We start from the raw sequence: 14569 nt of genomic DNA, 5'->3' as shown, positions 1-14569 counted from the left end.
CTACCAGTGAAAGAAAAATCCACAGAATAGCCGCACCAGTCTATAAGCAGCATGATTCAAAACCTAGGGAAAAAGTAGCGGCTTATAGTCTGGAAAATACGTTAGTAGCATCAATGCAAAAATCTTTTAAAAATAATTATTAAATTGATTTAATAAGAGATAAATAATGACAGTACTTTGTTTTCAGTCTTTGTTTTCTATCAAAAATGCTTTGCGCTGGTGAGGGATACTTTGACGAATGTACACCAATGAAAAAAGGTTGAGAACCACTGATTTAGATATGGATTGTGGCTATTACTCTAAGGAAAGCACAAAAAGAGAGAGGTGGATCAACAAGAGACTTCACTCATTCATTTTAATAGCAGGATCCCCTGAAAGACGTTTACTAGATGACCTATAACAGATAATGTTAAAATTTGATGCTGTGGCAATCTCGGAAACTTGGTTACATTTTGACAAGGACCTGGATTGTGAGCTGGAGGACAATGGATTATTTAGACAAAACAGAGCAGATAAAAGAAGTGGAAGTTTTGTTTTTTTGGGAAAGGAAGAACAGAATGTAATATTGATAAAATTATGACTATGACCATTTGATGACCTGATGAAGACATGACATCTATTGGGCACTAGGATCATTTGTGGACAAAGTTGACGAAAATATCTCTGAGCTGTACTCCAAACACAGTGGTTAGAGTCTGGTGGTATGTGGGGACTTTAATTTAGGTTGTCATTGTCAAATAATTTTAGAATCTCTATCTACTACTCCATTAAATAATCGCATAGGTTTTTAGTTCAACTGAAAATATACAGTCTTCTGGTAATTATTCCTAGCATAGCAAGCATTAAAGGTAAAAGAACCGGGCAAAGGATCCCCTCAGAAAACTTTCAAGCCTTAAGTGACAAAATGGCAGGTGCACTCTGTACCATGTTTAGCTGCTTTAATTGAATTTAGAGGCTTGAAGTTTGGTCTAAAAAATAAATAAATAAAAAATACCATTGTAAAACAATGTAAACCTCCATCCACGCATTTATCCATTATCTACAATTTAACCAAATGCTAATTTCTGTTAGAGCGCCCCAAGTGGTGGAAGAAAAATCCACAGAATAGCCGCTCCATTATAAGCCGCATGGTTCAAAACCTAGGGGAAAAGTAGCGGCTTATAGCCCGAAAAATACGGTAAATAAAAAAACATCAATTTTCCAACAGTTGAAATGGTCCAAATCAAAGCTTTCACCATTGACCTCCATTCAAAGTTGGTAGCAGAAGAAATTCCCTTTCTCATAATGCACTGCGCAACCCGGAGATCTGCAAGTGGTCTATTGCAGTGTACATGTAGACAAGAGGTTGACATCCCATTCCCACAGAAAAAATCTTGTCCCATTCCTTTTCGGACTATAGAAAAAAAAAAAAAAAAAAAAAAATCTTGTCCCGACCCGGTGAAAATGACTCCCATCCCATCTTCCTCCCGTTCAGAATGACTCCCACTCCCATACCACTCCCATTTTGGAAGTCAGCAACATTAAAAAAACAAAAAAACACTAAAGTTGCATTTTACTCATTCATTCAAAAGTTTGTCATCGCCTCTTCATCATGGACTCTCAGAGGTTTGTGTTTTTTCTTTCCCTTTGGGTAGGCTTATCATGATAACACATTTTTCTGGACGATATATTTTCCCAGAAACACAATCAACAATAGAATTATTATGGAAATATATATATTTGTATATATTTTTTTTAATACCACTGGTTTAGTGATGATATTAGAACAAAAATAGTTTAAGTACATCCTTTTCAAGTGCATTTGTGACTGAATCAAGAGTAGACAATTTAATTATTTCAGTACATTATTCATTCATTCATTCATTCATTCATTCATTATCCATACCGCTTATCCTCACAAGGGTCGCGGGCGTGCTGGAGCCTATCCCAGCTGTCTTTGGGCAGTAGGCGGGGGACACCCTGAATTGGTTGCCAGCCAATCGCAGGGCACACAGAGACAAACATCCGCACTCACAATCACACCTAGGGGCAATTTAGACACAACATTATTCATACTTTTTTATATTTTGGTTTACTGGTTACCCGCGAGGGCGGCACGGTGGTCGACTGGTTAGCACGTCCGCCTCACAGTTCAGAGGTTGTGGGTTCGATCCCGGCTCCGGCCTCCCTGTGTGGAGTTTGCATGTTCTCCCCGTGCCTCCGGTTTCCTCCCACATTCCAAAAACATGCATGGTAAGTAGATTGGACTCTCTAAATTGCCCGTAGGTGTGATTGTGAGTGCGGATGTTTGTCTCTGTGTGCCCTGTGATTGGCTGGCAACCAATTCAGGGTGTCCCCCGCCTACTGCCCGAAGACAGCTGGGATAGGCTCTAGCACGCCCGCGACCCTTGTTGTGATAAACTGTTTTGATAATGGATGGATGGATTTTCCAGACTATAAGCCGCACCCACTCTATAAAAAAAAAAAAAACATATAGATGCCACACCTTTATATAATCCGCACCTATCTATGTTGAAAAATAGGGCCCGTGCACGGCGCGTCATTGCTGACGTCGCTTGTGAGGAGAAGCGGTATCGATAATGGATGGATGGATGGTTACCGTGATATTTTTTTCTAATGAAAAATAGTTACCATGGCACAACAAAGGTTGTTTTCCACTCTGCATTTTATGGTGCGGTCCTGGTTGACACGCCTCGACAACATTGCGTCCATCGGTAAGTCGAATCTCGGATTCAGGAGGAGCAATGTGGTTTTCGTCCAGACCGTGAAACAGTGCACCAGCTCTATGCCCTCGGTATAGTCCTCGAAGATGCATGAGAGTTTGCCCACCCAGTCTACATTTGTTTTTTGGGCTTGGAGAAGGCGTTTGACCGTGTCCCTCGGGGAGTTCTGTGGGGGGTGATTCGGGAGTACTGTGTACGGAGCCCCCTAATACGGGCTGTTCGGTCCCTGTGCCACTGATGCCAGAGTTTGGTCCGCCGTAAATTGGAATTCGTTTCCAGTGAGGGTTGATGAGTTGAAAACAATGCAATCAGAACGACAAACAGCAGTTATGGCTATGTAACACGTTTTGTGCTTTGTATTCAGATGCTATAATTAATCAGCTACAGCGCCTCCTACCACTCTGCAGGACTGATGTAGTTGTTGTAATTCTTTTCGTTGGATTCTGGGTTAGCTCACCATCAATTTCCTTGATGTGAAGTTTATCAGAATAGGAGGAACCTGGCCTGCATGGAACAGGACCAATTAGAAACACAATTCAAGTTAAATATTTTCCATTTCAAATCCTAATGTACATACGTCGAAAGTTCAAATAGTCATGACAATATTTCTTAAATTCATTCGCACTGCACTATAAGTTAATGCTTTCCATAATGTGTGCACTCAAAGCATTAAATGGCAAACATTAGCTGCCACTTCAAATAATCAAATAGGCAATAGCATCAATATTAAACCACAGTAATTCAAAATTATTGAAAGGAAAATAGAATGTTATTGTGTAGATAAACCAATTACCTCAGGGCAGAAATTGTTTGTGCTAGCTTCCCACAATTTCTGTCCGAGTCCCTTTCCACAAAATACAAAACTAGCGGCTAATTTGTTCACATGCTAAAGAAACAATTGAATGAGCTGGCTCACCAGTTCCCTCTTGTTTTGTTGTTTTTTCCAACAGTATGAATGATGTCAACTCAAATGACAAGTCCGTGATCGAAATACCTATCCATTGATGGCATAGCAGTGTGGTTAGAAATTAGGCATGAATAATGTTTTTAAAGTAGAAAAAAAAACCTCGCCTACCGGCAACGGATCCAACTGAAACATCGACGGCCCATACAACGGCTGAGACATCGATGGTCCAAACATTTACTGCCGCGTGACTCGCGCCGTGATTTAAAGAAAGTGACATCACCCCGTAAGTGACGTCGGAAGACGCGATGCTCAAAATGTAATCAGTATTATATTTATTATATTAATACAATAAAGACCACCTAATTAATTTAATAACACAGTACACATAATAACGTATCATATTCTGTATAATAAATTTATGTAGTAAATACATATATAAACCTGGTTGGCCCTAGCTTCCTTTACAAACTTAATAAGCATTGAGCCAATTACAATATTGCTTCAAACACGTTAACGCTTCTTTTTGACGTCAATTATTTTTACATTTATACATACCTGTATTTCTCATCACTGATTTCGGCTCATTTGAGTGTAAAGTTTTTCTTAAATCTTTAACAGCAGTGGTCCCCAACCACCGGGCCGCGGGCCACTTTGGACCGGGCGCATCGACAATCTGGTAACGGAAAGTAATCTACGCTCGGCGTAAAAATGATCGAATTTGGTAGACACACTACGCCTCACTGGGCGTTACTGCTGTGCCATCCGGCACATTTGCAAGTTTGGTTGCAAAAAGTAGACTACATTTTAGACTTGGCAAAAACAGGTCTAACTCGTGGGGCAGGTGGTGTAAAGCAATTCTAGTGTATTTGATCGAGGCAAAGGGCGTTATCGGATTCCATTCATAAATATGACAACATCATGGTTCAATCACTTGAATCATTGGAGAAATAATTTCATTGGACGAATTATAATCATTATCATCTTAAGAATATTTAAATAGTGGGTGGAGGGGGGTGTCAGTCTCCAATTGCCCATGTCACATGCACAGCCGACTGCATCATATGCAGAAGGAGATCTTGCAATTTACCTGCCAATGTCATGCATTGATCCCAGCGATTCTATTTCTGTTTCCGTAATGTCAAGCACAGCGTGCTCAGGCGTATTGCACTCGGATTGCCCTGATTTTGATGCAAATGAGGAATGCTGCTAGGATTGGTTGTGAAATAACTATGTTCCATCCCAAAACGACGCACAAAGGCGCAAGTGCCCATTGCGCCCAATTTAACTGAGCTAAGTCGAGCAAAATACCACAAGAAAGCAAACTCCACTGCGCTTTGCGCAGGACTTGTGTTGGGAATGAAACAAGAGCCCAATGTGCTATTTACCAGGCCTGGGCTGACACTTCCACCCATAAATTTAAATGAGGTTAACCTCAGCGTTACTCCACTCTTTTGGTCCCCGTTGGCAATTACTCCTCTTACTTCATCTTTTACACAGAGCAGCTTTGGCATAGTCCTGTTCCCTCTAATTTTCCATGTGTCTGAGCATTCACACAACATCCCTCAGCATTCCTTGGACCGTGGTGAGCAACATCAGACATGCACATGCCGGCCAAACCAGTATGACATCTGTCAAAAACCTGAGATGTTACATGATGTGCATGTTACAGAAAAATGAAAAACCCCTATCTGTCAAAATAAAACATATCACTTAATAGAAATTTGAGACACAAATAAAATCAGGCGTAATTTATTTTGATTTTAGCACAGGTAATTTTAAGCATAAATAAGTCTTACTAAAATCTGTATAACTGCACATGCGCAGTTTAGAGGGAACATTGGTCCAGCCCTCATTGGAAATAAATCGGACTTAAGTCACTGCAAACCAAACTCTTGACAACAGTTGCACAGTGACCGAACAGCCAGCATTAGCAGGTCTGGTCCCCCGTACTACCGAAGCATTCCTGACACAACCCACCATGAGAAAAGGTCGAATGCCTTTTCCAAGTCCACAAAACACTTGTAGACTAGTTGGGTGAAGTCTCATGCTCCATCAAAGATCCTGCTGAGGGTGGAGATTAGTGTTGCATCAAGTACCGGTGCCAATATTGTACAATGAATTTTAGCGGGCAAAAAATGGCATAATGCCATATTTCCCAAGTACCGGTACATAGGAGACAAAAAAAAAATCTGGGAAAGCTCTTTAACTTTGAGTTTGACGTGGCCGGTGCTCAGCGCGACCACAGCTGCACAAAAGGCAGAAACCCATCTGTGAATTGAGTCAGTGGACTGGAGTAGACTTTGAGTAGATTAAGTCCTGTCTTATTCGTGTATCCAAGGCATTGATACATGGTCGACATGTGGCATATCTGTAATATTTAAAACGCAAAAACGTATTTATTGTGCATGTAAAAGTGAGTGGGTCACTCGTGCCATGTATAATGTATTGCTTGTACCTGAATATTTGAATAAAAATACAATAATGATGTATAATGCAATGTACTCAACCTTTCTGTTTCATCTATAAAATGAAGAGGATCATAACAGGGGTGAACACTGACGTGACATGCTTTTGGCATAAACACGAGGTGCATTCAAAGGAAGTAGGACATTTCAAGCATATACAGAAAAAGCTCCAACAATTTTAATAAGAAAACATATTTAAACTGTGGACTTTGTAAAAATATATAAAAGCTAACATACAATAAAAAATAATTGTGGTGAAATCTAGGGCCCGGCTGATGCGGATGCCAAATTTTGGCAGAAGAAAAAAAATATTGATTGCTGATTAATTTAAAAAATATATATTGCATTTAATGTATCCCTACCCAACGCATTTCAGTGGGCGTCAGTTATACGCACAATTTCACTATTCGCGAGCCGGCCTGCTCCCCGGTCCCCATGAATAGCGAGGGTCAACTGTAAATATATTATATTATATTTAAAAAATAATAATTTTCCTTTTCCGTTCCCAGATTGCATTGTGTGGCACAATGCATTTAATTAATGGAGTTATAATGACATTAATCCTTGTCATGCATTCATGTACCAGTAGTTGAATGTGTGTCATATTTAACACATTTATGTTTAATATATGTTGTACTGATTTCATGTTAATTTTTTTTAAACAAATTCTAGGCTTTAGGTTGTGTGTAAAATATTGACATCCATTGTCAATTCCTTGCACATCTTGCATTGCTCACCAAACCATTGCTTGTAAAAATTCACTTTGTGTTGAATGACCATGCCCATTGAATAACCTTACCAACAAATGTCATTTTATTTATATATATATAAATATATATATATATATATATATATATATATATATATATATATATATATATATATATATATATATACATATATACATATATACATATATATTCAAGTATAGGGCGGAACAGTGGTCGACTTGTTAGCACGTCCGCCTCACAGTACAGAGGTCGTGGGTTCGAATCCAGCCCGAGCTTTCCTGTGTGGAGTTTGCATGTTCTCCCTGCACCTGCATGGGTTTTCTCCGGGCACTCCGGTTTCCTCCCACATTCCAAAAACATGCGTGGTCGGTTAATTGGACACTCTCAATTGTCCCTAGGTATGATTGTGAGTGTGAATGGGTGTTTGTCTTTGTGTGACCTGCAACTGGCTGGCAACCAGTTCAAGGTGTACCCCGTCTACTGCCCATAGACAGCTGGGATCGGCTCCAGCACGCCTGTGACCCTTGTGAGGATAAGCGGTTTGGATAATGGATGGATGGATATTCAACGATAAAAGGTTATTGTATACATTTATGTGAAATAATGTTAAAGGAGCATTGGGCAAGAAATGGACCTTAATAAAAAAAATTCACAACTCTTTTAATGAAACATTGACTTACAAGCACAGTAGTTGAATGGGACTTCATACCCCGATGGGGTCTGTATCGTTTTTACTGGCACAAGTCAACTTTGAGGAGGATGGGATCAACCCTGGCACACCCAAAAATACAAGGTATTGTCGCCCGCGGGAGTATAAAGAAGGATTTCGAAAGAAGAGGGCAGCTTGAAATCTCAGAAATGTGAATAAATTGGTTTGCCTCAGACAAGAGGGCTGTCTTGTTTTGTGTTAATAAATTCAAGTAATCTAACACACGACGTGCTGAACAGAACAGAACGCTCGTCGTATGAGCTAATCACAATCGTGTGCACTTCAGGGACCACTCGGAAAACAAACTAATAAGAATATTACAAGGGCCATATATAAATGTGTACATTACACACACTTTGTTTGCACAAATTTGAAATATTTCTGTCACTGTTCTGACCTATGGACCGGGCGTCTATGCCCATCCGTTCGGAGCGTGACCGGATATTTTATTTTATGCCCTCCGAAAAGGCTCATCAGAAGCACACAATGTTACAACTCGTGTTTGTCTTTGTTTGTTCATTGAACAAAGGACCACAGGTTGTAAACCTGAAACAAACAGATAAAACTGATTCCACAATGATTGAGTTATCTTTTAAGGAATTACATATGTTATACTAATAAATATATATATATATATATATATATATATATATATATATATATATATATATGTATTCTATTGTCAAATCATTGCCACCGTTGAAAATGTATAGCACAAAGTCTTTATTTTAACAACTCATTTAATTTTATTTTAATAAAACGTATTCAAAATAATTTCCAACTATAATTAACTACATGGCGGCACGGTGGTCGACTGGTTAGCACGTCCGCCTCACAGTTCAGAGGTCGTGGGTTCGATCCCAGCTCCGGCCTCCCTGTGTGGAGTTTGCATGTTCTCCCCGTGCCTGCGTGGGTTTTCTCCGGGCACTCCGGTTTCCTCCCACATTCCAAAAACATGCATGGTAAGTTGATTGGACTCTCTAAATTGTCCCTAGGTGTGATTGTGAGTGCGGATGTTTGTCTCCGTGTGCCCTGCGATTGGCTGGCAACCAGTTCAGGGTGTCCCCCGCCTACTGCCCAAAGACAGCTGGGATAGGCTCCAGCACGCCCCGCGACCCTTGTGAGGAGAAGCGGTACAGATAATGGATGGATGGATGGAATTAACTACATCACCCATAATGCATAGTGCTATTGGCTCATGCGCACAATGCTGATACCCATCTGCTGCCTAAGAAGTCGCAAAGCCAAAAGTCTGTTCCTCCCAAACATGACCTTCCAGGTCTCACTGTCCTGCCCACATGAGCAGTGAAGTCCCCCAAAAGAATGATTGAGTCCTCAGCTGGAGCGCTATCCACCATCCTCTCCAAGGGCTCCAAAAAGGGTGGGTACTCAGAGCTGATGTTTGGTGCATGGGCAAAAACAACAGTTAGGACACACTTCCACACCCCAAAGTGGAGGGAGTCAACTCTTTTATCCTGAGGTGAATCCCGACATACAGTCACTGACCCTAGAGGCAATAAGTACCGTATGTACACCCTTGCTCAGTGCTTAGCACCAGAGGCCATTCCAGAGTGGAAAAGAGTCCAACCCTTCTCAAGAGGATTGGTTACAGCGTCCAATCTGTGTGTCGAGGTGAGCACGACTATATCTAGTCACAGAACATCTTGCCTTGGCACACTATCTCAGGCTTCTTCCCTGCCAGAGAGGTGGCAGTCCACATCCCGAGAGCTTCCTCCTGGAGCTGACGGTGGGACCACCAAGGTCCCCGTCTGCGGTCGCCAAGCGGCTCACAATACAGCTGACCTTCTTGGCTCCTCCCACAGGTGTTAAGCCCATGGGTAGGAGGAGTGATGTTACCTCTTAGGGCTGTGCCCAGCCAAGTCCCATGGGTGCAGGACATTAGACACTCGTCATTGAGGGTCCCTATAACCCTATAAATAAGAATCGCATCAAGCGTGTATTGGTATTGGTCTTAACTTAATTTGATTTTTGACACACAACTCAGCCCTATTCAGAATAAAGTTCATGTCATCTGTTTTACTTTTGGCTCAGTATGATTGTGAGTTTTGTTTGTGTTGCAGGTGAGAAACCATTCCAGTGTGAGTTTTGCGAGCGACGCTTTGCCAACAGCAGTGACCGGAAGAAGCATTCACAAGTCCACAGTTCTTCAAAACCCTATGACTGTAAGGCTCTGGGCTGTACAAAATCCTATACACATCCAAGCTCTTTACGCAAGCACATGAAAGTCCACATCAAATCATCACCTACCTCTGAGCCCTTTGACCTATATGACTCCATCCATCAACAGCAACGACCTCAGCCTCTTCTTGAACCACTTGACCTTAAAGTTAACCACCTGTCACCATCATTGAGCAATAAAAACACAAATTTTGACTTTGATAACACTACATCCAACAAATTCAACCACAAGCTACAGGCAAGTCCATCTCCATTGGCAATGCCTTTGGACCTATCTCTTTCTGGACTAAAGAGTGACCTTGCCCTGCGGCAGCAGCAACATCAGCAGACTCACAGGACCCCAGGAAGGAGCCAGCTGTCAGTCAACCCAGCCATACCTGAGTTGTCTAACATTAAGGAGTGGTATGTCTGTACCAGAACTACAACACCAAACTTTTCTCTTCCTCACCCAGATGACATCAAATCGGAACCAAATGATGACGAGGATTATCATTAATCATTATAATTAATATGGTGGGAAACAGGCTTTAAGAGGTTACGAATGGACCAGTATTGTAAAATCCTGAATAGACGGTTTGTGGAACTGTGCCGTTTTTTTTAGGAAGTGTTGGTACCTTAGTTTTGGTTAAATGTATCACTAATGTTAATTCTTCAAGACACCACAAGCTAGCCTTTTTCTCCCCCAAAAAAGATTGGAAAAAAAAAGAACTACACTGCTATGCACATACAAATTGTATGATAGAAATGCTTTGAGTTGCCATGAGGTTATGTTTGGTATAATTATTTGTGTTTTATGATGCCAATGCCTTTTTTTCTGGATTATTGTGAATATTTTAATGCATCATTGTGTCTCAGAATGTATTATGGATGATTACAAATGCCTAGACTGTACAGTTTGGTCCAAAAGTGTTTGGAGCGTGTTTTGTTTTGGGTTTTTTTGCCTTTAACTTCATACAACACCACAACTGACTTGATTGAAAACATCCATCCATGCATCCATTATCTGAACTGCTTGTCCTCATGAGGGTCACAATCAATATACAATTGAAGTGAAGACTTTCAGATTGAATGAAAGATGTTTGAGACAAAAAATACTATGACTTTATAATGATCTAATAATGATAACAATTCTGAATTTGGACATTTTACATAATTATAATTAAACATCTTAGCAGTCAGTAGTGCTCATTATCTAACCGAGCGTTCACAAATCACAAATGTGTGATTCATCAATGTCTTCATACTTGAATTTGTCCGTATTCTGCGTACCAAGTTAGAACAGCCTCGGACCATGCATACGCACAAATAATTAAGGATCAGCTTCTGGAAAAACTTTTTAAAAAAAACACATATTTTACCCAAGATGCACAACATATTACTACTGTAGTCAATTATATAAACACTAATAATAATTTTAGGAGTAATCACTTAAATCGAGAATTTGCTAAAGAGTTCACTAATGTCCTAAATAACTGAAAGACACATCCCATCACTTTCACCCTGTTGCCTTTCAAGTGCATGTATGTGCCTACTGTATGAAGGAATCTGCATGAGTATATGCTGATCACATTCATAAAAGACGGCAAACCCCTCGCATGTCCTAGTTAATTCAAGCCTTTCAGGTTTTGGTATAGATCAAGTCCATGTACATGTTACAAAACCACCACCCTTTCCTGACATTTACAGTTGACAAACAACCATCCAAAAGATCCTACACTTCGGCGCTGGGTTGCTTGTGACGTAATTCTGACCGACATATGTCATCAACAGAGATTCGCATTCCATCCCAGGGACGGAACGATCCGTGCATCTGTCCCGGATGGACACCCATTTGGTGGAAGGACAGATGGAGGATGAGAAGTCTTTTAAAAAGGACGGACTAAGCATGGACGGAAGTGGTTTTTCGCCCATCCCTGTATTCGGTCGTCCCTAACAGGGTCAAGTAATGACTTACGTGTTTGTGTTGGGTTCTTTTAAAAATCAAGACCACTGTTCTCTTCTGCGATACCACAGAGCCTCCTTTATTAACTAACTGCACAACACAATGTGTGCTCCCTGCAGTAACATATTTTGCAGGCATTGTCCGCCCTCTAGTGGTTCAACACATGTAATACCATGAATTATGCCACAGGACAGTTCACTGACACTGAGCGGCACTTACCCTATTTTGCCTGTCCGTCCTCCTTCCTTGTCCCGCCGTCCTTATTCATAAAAATAATTATCCTCCGACCCCAACCGTCCTCGTCCTTTTAAAGCACTTCCGGCCCTATGTTCTGTCAGTCTGGCCCCGCCGCCCGGCACCACCAACAAAAAAAAAGCGTCCATGCATGCCGTGGAAGAGATGGTTTCATGATTGATAAACATTTTTTAAACCTGGCTGATTTCCTATTCACATCCACTTACCAGCTGGGAGTATCGTGAGTGGATGGAATTGTTTACAACTGTTTAACCAATGATAGCATTAAGCTGTCAACACAACCACTTCGGTCACTAGACCGGAGTCCGCCAATTCGATGAGAACATTTAAGATTGCTTTATAACACAATACTGTTGTATTTTATTGCAAATCCTTTGCATTAAAATGCAATAGGTTTTCAGTTGTATTGCTTTATTTCACAATAATATAATGATTGCAAAATAAAGCAAGGTTATTTTGGAAGAAAACAAAAGGCACTGGCAGAGATTTTACACTCAATAGATGTTCCTGTCCCAGATAAGGTCGCCTGAACGTTGTCGGGAGACACAGGGGAGATCCCTCTCCAAGGCCGGAGTTGCCTCCGTTGTTGCGGCCGTCGCACGTTGTCTAAAAGGCGAAGCTCAGTTGCTCGATAACACATCAGAGGGAGACAAGGGTTTCACTGCAGCCTCGCTTTATTTTGCTACACTTTCTCCTCTTGCTTCTTATACTTTTCTTTATTCTCTCCCTCGTCCCTCTCCTCCATCATCACACCAGCGTACACGCACCTCTACCCTCTACTGCCCTCTCCCTCATACATGCGCACACCTCACCCACATGTCACACACAAGCCACAACCTTGTCACAATACTCACAACAAAAGGGATAGGTATGTAAATATTAATTAGTTAGTTAACAAAAAAAATGCTATCCACCCTTTTCCTACGCCCAATACATACCTTATCCCGGATTACACACGCAAGACAGGCAGGGTGTGTTTCTGTTAGTTCTCTGTGTGATGTTCTTCATGTGGCGTTATCCATGTGTTGAATGAACCACTAGAGGGCAATTAAAGGCGGCTCAGTTATATCGCAGAAGACAACAGTGGTCTTGATTTTTAAAATAACTCAACACAACGCGGCAGTTGGTACTTGACCCAGTTAGGGACGAATAGAGGGACGGACGAAAACTCATTTCCGTCCTTACTTAGTCTGTCCTTTTTAAAAGACTTCTCGTCCTCCGTCACAGCCAGACGGACCTTTCCGTCCCTGGTACGGAATGCCCATCTCTGGTAATTACAGATTTAGACAATGATATTGTTGCCTTTTGTGCAGGGTTTGATTCCTGGGTGCCCTAATACCCAGCCACTGTTGAATAAAAATGGGTGGGTTTGCATCAGGAAGGGCGTCCGGCATAAAAACAATGCTAAATAAATCATGTAATTAACTCACTGTGGTGACTCTCCTGATGGGACAAGCCGAAGGTCACAACAACACCTATCACTTCATATCATTAGGAATGTCTACACTTCAATAATGTATAAAAGCTTTGCGAAATCAAAACATCTCTAAATCCAAATACGTATGGCCTGAATTGTTAGTGCCCAGCAGCAAAAATAAGAGCAAGGAAAATAAAGACAAATTCTTGAGAATTTTTGCTCCTGTATTTTAACATTTTGTACATTGAAATTGGATCCACATTTCGCGAGTTGTGCACTATAAACATTATTACTTTTGGAACATTTTCAACATCAATGAGTGTGACCATAGAAAAAGATGAAGCTGAATTTTCACAAACAGCAGTCTATTTCCAAAGCATACCAAAAATTATGACATTAGTATGCTTACTACTTATTTTTGCATTATTTTAACATTTACCCAAGTGTAGAGTGCAGTGTCTTGTGTATTGACTTGGACTTTGTACTAATATTTCCATATATTTGGAAAACTATTCATTTTTCTTGAAATGCAGATCAAAAACATTTCATTCACCTTAAAATGCATTATCAGTCATTATCCATTAACCTTTTCTTTTTCTGACGTTATAAAATGTCTTGTAGTCGCCAACACAAACAAACACCAACGAAGAACAGGACCAGGAAACCTGTATTACCATAACGTTGTTCTGTACTGCCATCTAGGATATCAAAGTGCAATTATAGTGTATAATGTACATGTTTACAAATAATTGAAACCCAAGGGAAACTGGATGTCTTGATTTAACAATTCACTATAATTTTGCTAATGTGATTGAGGTAGTCAGAATATGCCTTTTTTATATTCAATTTTAATCAGAGAACTGCCTTTATTGGGATTTCAAAATGTTGCTGTCCATTTAAATGTTGCCAGTGATTTATTAAACGTTGCTTTTTGGACTTGGCATTTTCATAACTCAATATGCCAAGGCAATTCTATTTAAAGTGGAAGTCAACCCTATATTTTTTCTTATGTCTCATATGTTGTATGTACCCCGACAAGTCTAAACATGGCATTCTGATTAATATTGTGTTTGTGGAATATACAATACACTTGTATTTGTATAGTGCATTTCACAACAGCTACAGCTGTTGCAAAGCACTTTACAGACAACTACAAAATAGCCATAATACAACAAGTGAAATCAATAAATTAACACAAAACACTATATATAATAGACACCG

The 14569-nt window shown here is 40.4% G+C and overlaps 1 protein-coding gene across 4 annotated transcripts in view; it reads left to right on the top strand.

Moving 5' to 3' along the window:
• LOC147139371 (uncharacterized) overlaps positions 1–14284 on the top strand; it is a 69843-nt gene extending 55559 nt beyond the window's left edge. For 2 of the 4 annotated variants that reach the window (XR_015088577.1, XR_015088579.1), the window contains one exon: positions 9617–9744. Coding sequence is in view for 1 of the 4 variants with exons in the window: in XM_086044553.1 (XP_085900679.1) it covers positions 9617–10230 (614 nt within the window). In the remaining 3 variants the exon portion in view is untranslated. Of the gene's footprint in view, positions 1–9616 lie in introns of all 4 variants that reach the window. The other 2 variants (XR_015088578.1, XM_086044553.1) reach the window with 2 other exon arrangements.
• The last annotated feature ends 285 nt before the right edge of the window (positions 14285–14569 follow it).

Source organism: Filicampus tigris, chromosome 11 (genome assembly GCF_054856515.1).
Source record: "Filicampus tigris isolate MCC_2025a chromosome 11, RoL_Ftig_1.0, whole genome shotgun sequence".
In the NCBI taxonomy this organism is placed as follows: Eukaryota; Metazoa; Chordata; class Actinopteri; order Syngnathiformes; family Syngnathidae; genus Filicampus; species Filicampus tigris.
Note: the sequence above shows the minus strand (reverse complement) of the source record. Positions and strands in the feature narration are given on the sequence as shown.